Below are 10,139 nucleotides of genomic sequence, written 5' to 3'. Positions count from 1 at the left end.
CACATAACCTAGACATCAGTTTAAGGATTAATGAGAAAAAAGTACGTATCGAATATACAAGACTTTTCAACTACTAACATTTACCCTACAAAAAATATAAACCTGGCGTCTTGGATAATGTTTTTATGCAATAATTTTTCATAATAACATTAAGCTTTATATTGAAAATAATTAGAAGGCAGTCAGATTTATTTCAACGAACTCTCATCACCATTCTTCACCATGCCTTTCCATTGGTTTTGGTTTTATCTTTTGATTCATACGTTTTGTTGTTTTCTCTGATTCGTCCTTTTTACCTCTGAAAAAGACAAAATAAAAAAATATTCAACAATAATTCGAGTTGAAATATTTTATTTGTAAAGGACTGTTTATATGATGAGGCAATTTGTATCTAATAAATCTATGTACTCGCAAGAACGTTAACAGGATTGATGTCTGGTATTTTGACAGGGTAAGCGTCTCCTGATATTTATATTGAAATTTAAATACATGATCCCTTACTTAATATGTAAAAAAGGAAAACACAAATTGTGAGAGGAACTTTTAAATTCATTGCTGTTATGAATTTCATTAAAAATGATTTATTCAGAGTTGAGATAATATATTTTAACATAGAATAATAACATTTACGTTCTTATAATCCACCAGCAACAACAGCACCATGTCAAAGCTACTACTAATGATGCTAAAGCCATAACAGGTATGGCCCATGATTTTACTACAAATAAGATGTCTTATTACATTGTTGATATTATTTGATCTAAGACTATTTTTTTATGTTGTTTCTTTAGAAATGATAACCTAATTGAATAAATTACGAGACTCAATGAATAGATTGCTTTGAGCTATATGCGATAAAGCATATCCGTGTTATTATCACATTTATCCGCAATCTCATTTTATAATTTATGATAAGCAAAAAATATAACAGGAAAAAGTAAAGTAAAGTAAAGTTTTGAAAATGTTCATTAAATAGGGGAAGTATCATGGACACATTGTAGGATAATCAAGATTCGTCGGTTTATTCAAATGTTCTTTTAATTTGTCATTCAATAGATATAAGAAGATGAGGAATGCGTGTCGTATTCAACTCTCCATTTAAGTCACAGTTTATAAAAGCTACCCATTATAGGTCAAAGTACGGTTTTAAACACGGAACCTTGGCTCATATGTACACGAAACAGCAAGCTATAAAAGGCCCCTAAACATTACTACTGTCAAACCATTCAAATAGGAAATCCAACATTTATCATCGATACTTGCACAAACAACATCAATAACAAATTGCTAGATCTTTAAAAAAATGTGTTTTGTCGCATTGGTATAGTTCGTATATCGCCTTTTTGCTAATGGATACGTATACATTATATGTTTCGTCGTTAGTGAATATCTATAGTGAATATGCTATTAATATCAATGTTCATGTTTCCTTATCAAAGTTCTTTTTGTTATCAATCAAATTACTGTGGATTCATTTATTTTCGTGGGTACCAATTTTCGTGGATTAAGAAAAACTTGCATATTCGTGGATATTTAATTTCGTGGTTTTGCTGAAGTCTGGTTTCAAACCTATAGAAAAATTATCATTCGTTGAATATTTAATTTCGTGGTTTGACTGTGCCCACGAAATCCACGAAAATTGGTATCCAACGAATAATAATTAATCCACAGTACAACTCGGTATTAGTCTGAACATTCATTTTAATCAATCATTTCTTTTCATACTTCTTAAGGTGGCACGTGGGAACAAAAAAATCAGCCAAAACATAAACCTTTATTTTTTTCATTACAAATTTTATTTATTACACTTTTAGTTATACTTTATAATATGGTACAAAAATCAACCCCAGATGACTTTTGAAATGATTATATCATTGAAAAAGCACCAAATTATCTCCCTTTGGTGCCGAAATGCCATTTGTTTGCGTTAAATTTGAAATATCTTTCTTAACTCATCGGTGACCAATATTTTTTATTATTGTTTTCAAATAAGCTGTACAAAAGCTAAATTATTGTAAATTGAAAAAAATTAAAGCGATTTCTGTAATTAGGTAATTTTTTTATTTCAATATAACCTCTATTTATCCTATTAGTTCAACAGAAAAAAGGACATTAACAAAAATACATGCTACTTCCGGAGGCAGATTGTGAGCTTAAATGAACGGTGACCCCTTTTTTTCCATTTTCTTTTAAGTATATGATCAAGTTCATTAATAAAAAAATATACGAAATCCTATAGTAGAAAAAAAACCTGATTTATACCCAGGAGCCCCCTTAATCTATTGAAATGCATATGAAGACTTATTATTATCAATTAGTTTATTTATTAGTGTTTACACTGACTATACATTCAAAACATCACGATTTGTTAATGTAATACCACATTTCGTTGTTGTTTGTTTTTCAGTTGTCTATATCGTGATAGCTAAGTAACAAAACCTTTAAATAGACTTACTAAAAGGGGATATATTTACGATACTGTTGTCAGGTCATTAAAGATTGCATATTTTGGCATTGACATTGATTCACTGATAGGGTCTTTGCATCGGACTTAAACACATTTATTTCTAAAAAAACAGTTGTTGGCATGACACGGGTTATGTTCTTCTCATATATTTTATTATAGTATGATACTAAACCCCTAACGGGAGGGATTGTACCTGATATTCATATGATGAAGACATAATCTTTCAATCAGTTTAATTGAGGTCTGGAGCTGGCATGTCAGTTAACTGCTAGTAGTCTGTTGTTATTTATGTTTTATTGTCATTTTATTTATTTTCTTTTGTTACATCTTTTGACATCGGACTCGGACTTCTCTTGAACTGAATTTTAATGTGCGTATTGTTATTCTTTTACTTTTCTACATTGGCTAGAGGTATAGGGGGAGGGTTGAGATCTAATAAACATGTTTAACCCCGCCGCAGTTTTGCGCCTGTCCCAAGTCAGGAGCCTCTGGCCTTTGTTAGTCTTGTATGATTTTAAATTTTAGTTTTTTGTGTATAATTCGGAGTTTAGTATGACGTCCATTATCACTGTACTATTATGCATATTTTTAGGGGCCAGCTGAAGGACCCCTACGGGTGCGGGAATTCTCGCTACATTGAAGACCCATTGGTTGCCTTCGGCTGTTGTCTGTTCTATGGTCGGGTGGTTGTCGCTTTGACATATTCACCATTTCCTTTCTCAATTTTACACTAATCTCCCAACTACAGTATAAATATTTATTTTACTTACGATTAGTACATAGGTTGCCTTCAGAGAAGAAAACACAATTACATTTAAACCCATTATCTGTATCATGACAAGTCCCGTACTGACATGGTCCGCTGGCACAATCATCTTTCACTGTATAAAATCAACTGAAGTTAATTATATTTTTAAAATGGTATTTCTCATAAGATGCGTTTGCATGAAGTCTTGCGTATAACATTTTCACAATTTAATATATGATGGCATACTTTTCCCTCTATTTACAAAACGGATTTTTAATAATTGCTATATGTATATAAAAAAGAAGATGTGGAATGATGCAAATGAGACAACTATCCACAAAAGACCAATATGACACAAACATTAACAATTATAGGTCACCGCACGGCCTTCAACAATCAGCAAAGTCCATACCGCATATAGTCAGCTATAAAAGGCCCCGATAAGACAATGTCAAAGAATTCAAGCGAGAAAACTAACGGCCTTATTTATGTAAAAAAATGAATATATATTGGTTTTTACTCTGTATCATCATTTTTTTTGGCTTTTTGTAGTTTGTAAGACTATCCTTTACCTGACAATATCTATACCTGACAATATCTCATGCTTATAAGCTCGTTTATATATGATAAATGTAAGTGGTTGTGCTTCTCATATGTCATATGACCCGTTACGAGCAACTATCGATATATCAATCATGAGTTTGTAATTCGACATACAATACAACAGGTAGTCCTTGTAGTAAAAATTTATTCTGTGATAAGTTAGTAAAATCTATTAGAACGGTGTGGTTTTTAAGACTATTTATAACTTGATACTACATATAGAGCTGCTTTAGTTATAATGATAATACATAGAGGATAATTCCATTTCCAATTGTTTGTTTGTGTTTAAATGTGGCAGTTTTTGTGGATTTACCTTTTTTAATCTGCCTCTGAGTTTGATATTTTTGTTACAATTGTTTTAAAGGTATCACTTATTAATACACTGTTGACGCATACATTGATCTTACCTGTCGGCATAACATTCATAAAAAGAAAATCTGATGGACAGCAACATTTCTACTTAATTCAAAAATGTTGGACAACCATGAACTACATAAAAGGGCCTGAAAGTAATTTAAATGTTTTAGAAAAACACCATCGATCTATACCAAGTAGTTTCTATCAAACTGACTTAAGCAGTAATATATACGTAACAATTTTGATGCCGACGTCGCTCACATGCGAGATAACAATTACCTTTCCCTGTAGCAGTAAATCTTGTGCTAGACTGTGTAGTTGACAAAATCTTAATCGCTAGTGTCTGTATTGCTGTCGTCACTTTTGCTAAACAAAATATAAATTCACATACTAGTAAACACCAGAATCAAACAACATTGTTTGATAATATGAATCACAGCACGTTCTCATGGGACTGGGTGAAATCAGGAAAGTCAGAAAAATTGTTTTCTTTCTTTATGTGTGACAATTGATATTTACAATTTATATAAAAAGCACTAAAATCAATTATTTTAATATAGCATTAATATAAACTGAAAATCGGATAACAAAGTCAGGAACAGGACTTCTGTTATTTACATAACGGATGTACATTATTCACGTTAAATGTCATGCCCTTGCTTGAAGTATAAGATAAGGTCCAATTGTAAGCTAGCTGTCGTTCCTGATGTATTATTGTGAAAGCTCCCGATAGCCAAAAACAAACATAACTTATAAATATAACTTCTAAATTTACTAGCCGTTGCGCCACAATAGCTTTACTTTTAAAAATTTTCGATAAGAATTTTTGAAAATAAAGTATTACAAAAACAATGTACTCCTGTTTTGATGTATTCAATATGATACATATTAACAATGAAGGAACAAAAGATGAACACAATCTTGCATTTCAAGATATTTTACCACCCTTGGAAAGATGCTCGCCGATCTGAATCGTCTGTTTGGGATCAAATTTCAAATATTGTTACTGAAATGTCTTTAAAAGGAAATTTCAAGATCAATATATCCTCTAGAAATTATGATCTAAAATTCTGAATAAATCATGTACTTTAGATATTTTCCCGCACCTTCGACATGGCAAATTTTTTCTAAGCCCTTGTTCATAGTTGTGCCAAAGGTTCTCGTTACTAGAAAATCATTCATGTCTAGAGGCACATGTTCAATGAACTTATTTCAAAAGAAAGCCGTATTTATATAATTTTTTTTAAAAACAAACTTTGTTGAACTCCATGATATATACAACTACTTCTGTAATTTTTTTCCCTTTAATCTTTAAAACAAAACTCCTACCTTCTCTTTCTAAGACATTTGTAAATATTTGTAAACCTGAAAAAGAGTTTTTTTCCACAAAATTGCCACTGACATTTCCCTGTTTTAGTAACCCGTACAAATGATATTAGTTACAAAATTATCAACTTTCAATAGTTTTATCACTTTAAAGAACAGTGAGAAAATAGGTTAAATTTAATGTATTTATAATACTCACGGACTTGTTAATTCTCTGTATTTGAAATGCATTTAAAAATTCAGTCTAGAAAGCAGATATATATATATATTTAATTAGGAAAGGGGATGATGATAAGTTGATATTTCTGGATCTCGATAGCATCATGACATATTTTAGAATTCGATAACTTTGCTTTGATTTACTTTGAAAACAAAATCAATGTTAAAACTGCTCCAAATGCTATTTTCAAGTCGTTTCCAAACATGAATTTACATTAAAGAAAATTTGTATGTAACAAAGTCAACATTTTCCTTGAGTTCTACTTATCTAAGGAAAGCTTCAACCGTTGTAGCAGAACATTATATTCGAAATCCCTCATGCTATATTGACCTTAAATATATTTGGCTATATATCTAGGTCGGTTTGGTCATTTGGTTCCTGCAGTTTGCAGATATTCATACAACCTTAGCTTTAATATTTGTTTTGTGTTAGAACTTTACTGACGAAGCTAGATCCAGAAAAAATACTTCAGACGCACTTAGTTTTCTTAAAGTGTTTTTTTTTTTTTATTATAGCATTGTAAGGGTCGGAGTATATACTGATTGTACGGATTAATCATTTGAATGGCTCATATTTTGGTGTTTAAATTGTAATACTTACAATCACAACAAGACCCTCCGAAGCCATTTGGACAGATGCACCGATTTTGGTTGGTAATAAATGTCCCTCCTTTTTGACATTTTCCACAGGTTTTGTGGTCTGTTGCATTTGCCTGCCACCAACTAAATGGAATGTTGCAACCTTGTAAACATCCTTTCAGTGAATAATATTTGTTAGCATCACAACAAATCCTCTTCTGTCTTTCCTGTACCCCTCCTCCACATGAAGCGTTACAAGAACCCCATGGAGCCCAAAGTTCAACTTCACAATACTGACCACTCCCACATGCATCACACAACTCAAACACAAAGTAACAGAAAAAAATATAAATGCAAGAGCAAATATGGTGAATGTTTTTCATTCTGCTCATTCACATTCGATGTTGATTTTACTGTTTTTTGTCTCTACCAACTTGATTTGAAATGAAAAAGTTTATATTATATTAATTTATTTTTCAATAAATCTATTTTTGACACATCGACATTTATGTTTAACAGTCAAAAAGAATGAAATTTCATTAAAGTTACGATTTTCTATTCGAATTCCGTGATACATCGGTGTTATGTGTACAGAAACAGACATATGCATTTTTTTTCGTATTTCAATGTTCTTATTAAGTTTGTGGACATGTTTTTTCTTTTGACGACACAGATATGTTGTTGTTTAAGATAGAAACAAATCATATAGTCAAGTCCCAATTGACAACACTATAAAAGGTACAAGAAAATAATCGTACATGATAATATTTCATTGCATTTGTATATCTAATCAATGTCGAATGTTTAATAACGAAATTTACAAATTCACTTTTTTGTTACCCAAAATAGGTACTCGGATTACAGTAGAATTAAATCTTTTGAAATTTACAAACTTTACACCCGGCTTCCTCAGGCTTTGCTTTTTTATTTCCCGGCCAGTTCTTTGTTTTCAAGAACTCATTTCTTCTGTCTTATACTTTTAAAAAAAGACTCAACATATAGATCACACAAGATTTAACCTGTATCCTCGTAAGATAGAATTTTTAAACCTTGTTTCTTGCTCGCTGAAAGTCATATTTAATGTAACGAATTAAACTTATAAACTACATAGCATTAAAGAGAAACCAGAAAGACGATACATATCATGTGTAATATTTTACTCAATTATTGCATAATTAAACGCTATTTGCTGACTTTTTTGTGTTTGTTTTAGGTAATATGGTGTATCCCATTCAGTTTTAGGTTGAGTTAGTAAATTTTTGACACATCAAACACAAATACGAAACGTCAGATCTTTATTTTAATTCAAGAACTACTACATGAAGAATTGAACCCCATAACTAAAAGGAATATAGGAGTAAAAAAAAATAATGGCCTAAAAAATGAAAGTGATTTTCTCCATGGCGTTGTCAGTTTATTTTGGACTTATGAGTTTGAAAAGTTCTTTGGTTTCATTTTTCTCTCTTGGGTAAATTATTTATACAGCTTGATATATTAATAATTTATTATGAATATTAATAAGAAAATACTTTATTATTAAAAAAAAAGTCACTAAATTTACATACATTCCAGATTTTACTTGTTGCCTAAAATCATGTTCGGCAATAGGATGAATATTTATTTCAAGATTTCAGGTAACAAGCTTAATGCCTAGGCGTTGGGGTATTGCCTAGTTTTTAAGCTTAATGCCTAATTTCACTTATTGCCGCTAACATATATATGTGCTACTGCGTGTTTATATAATAATATACAATCATACATAAAATTAGTTAAAAAAAATAGTCAGCTAATACGTACTCTCCCTTGGCCAAAGAGAATGATTTAGTATTAAAAAAATATCGGTTTTATTGTCTAAAATCACCGCATGATATATGGTTTTTACTTATTAAAAATATAATGTTTGTCAACTTTTTGATAACAGCTGATTTTTCCGTTAAGTGTCATCACGTATTTATTGACAAGGGAGGTTACACCGTATGTTAAAAGTTATAATATGATTTAATTTTTAATACCACTTAATCTTATTTTTCACAAGATTCATGCAGTTTATACGACAGTGTTTCAATTAATTTATGTCTCCCAGGTGAGTTAATGTTATATATCGGACTATTTATGAATAGTTGCCATCTTCTTTTCAAGGGGTTCGATAACATTAAAAGCACAAATTAAAGTCCTAGCATGTTTAACTAATCTGTAACGTGTTGACGTCAAATTACTGGAAAAGATATGCTAACCACGTGATTATACATGTATATCAATATCTCTTCTGGTTAAAACGTATAGTCTTATAAAAATAACAGCTCCATAATTGATGTTAAGCGATTTGGACCACGTTTTAGAAATTGGGTCGTCAATGCTCTTCAACTTTGCATTTGTTTGGCTTTCTATTTGTTATGATCTGACCGTCACTGATGAGTCCTATGTAGACGAAACGGGCGACTGACGTATTAAATTATAAGCCTATTACCTTATATACCGGTAACTAATAGCACTCTTTGCAATATAATGATGGTCAGTTTTGATAAAGGAAGCCAGTTATATCGACTCTCGGTAGGTCGATCGAAATCAAACGCATCTGCTTTATAAGGGGTTTTCGAACTCAAAACTTCAATGTTGACAGTCATGTGATCACCGAATTTGTAGATTGATAATCATCTACTGGTCCAGTAAACTTGGATTCTACTGGATGCCAGAAAATCTGTTAAAACTCAATTATCGTCGTACACTATCCAATTAAATTGCACACAAAAACAGAAAATGTCTTGATAGCATGTTAAAATTGAGTACACTTTATATCAATTTGAAAATATTTTTCTGGCTAGTTGTTAAAGTAGTAAATATTGTCTCTGAGCTAGTGAAATAGTTTTGACTTCGCAAACTTCACTTCAAACAGATAACAGGTCACAATCAGATATTGAATATTAGGCAATATCAATTAGATCGTACGACCGAAAATGAAAGAATATCGTGCTGATAGTTATCAAAGGTACCAGGAGTATAATTTAGAACGCCAGACCTGCGTGTCGTCTACAAAAGACGCTCATATCAAAATATTTATAAAGCGAAAAACAAGTACAAAGTTGAAGATCATTGAGGATCTAAAATTCCAAAAAGTTGTGACAAGTACGGCTAAGGTAATCTATGCATGGGATAAGAAAATTCTTCATTTTTCGAAAAATTTAAAGTTTTATAAACAGGAAATTTATAAAAATGACCACATTATTGATATTCATGTCATCACCGAAATGTTGACTACTGGGCTGGTGATACCCTCGCGATACAGCGGTGGAATATACTTCTCTGATTATTTAATACGATATGTGGGCTATCTGTATATCTCTTTTTGAACGACCTGCAATGAGATCACAAATAACATGTATCGTCTGCTTTGGCATATCCATTTGAAAGTAGGCTTAACAAAAAGTTGTTTCAATGTCTTTAACTGTTATTCTGCATATTTTGATATACCAGTCACAATAAATCATCATAATTTTTGTTATCAAATATAGTCTAGTAGTAATACCAGGAAAGTGATTGTTAAGACAGAAGTATTCAGAGAAATTGAATGTTGAACCTAAATTATGTTCCTAGAATACAAGGAATATAAAATAATATTACAAAATTGGTCAAAACAGTCACTTACCCGTTTGGTAAAAAAAAACAATTGCAAAGTCAATTGTTATATCAAAATTCAATCATCTGTTCCTGTCCATCCCAGGTCCAGATGATAATATGATACGTCACCTGGATAGTTAAATGTATTCATTCATTTGGGATGATAAAGCCGACAAGATAAAGCGGTATCTTTTATGTCACAAATACTACAGAGGGGGCCTACAA

At 31.2% G+C, this 10,139-nt stretch overlaps 1 protein-coding gene across 1 annotated transcript; it reads right to left on the bottom strand.

Moving 5' to 3' along the window:
* Positions 1-207: 207 nt before the first annotated feature.
* LOC134698007 (protein jagged-1-like) lies at positions 208-6,700 on the bottom strand. Its single transcript, XM_063560326.1, has 5 exons — positions 6,322-6,700; positions 4,455-4,541; positions 3,238-3,348; positions 631-718; positions 208-298 (listed from the first exon to the last, which is right to left on the bottom strand). The coding sequence occupies exons 1-5, from the start codon at positions 6,689-6,691 to the stop codon at positions 208-210; spliced, it is 747 nt and encodes a 248-aa protein (XP_063416396.1). The 5' UTR covers positions 6,692-6,700.
* Positions 6,701-10,139: the final 3,439 nt, after the last annotated feature.

The sequence above is a fragment of the Mytilus trossulus genome, chromosome 1 (genome assembly GCF_036588685.1).
Source record: "Mytilus trossulus isolate FHL-02 chromosome 1, PNRI_Mtr1.1.1.hap1, whole genome shotgun sequence".
Lineage (NCBI taxonomy): Eukaryota > Metazoa > Mollusca > Bivalvia > Mytilida > Mytilidae > Mytilus > Mytilus trossulus.
The sequence above is the reverse complement of the archived record's forward strand: the minus strand, read 5'-3'. Positions and strand labels throughout refer to the sequence as shown.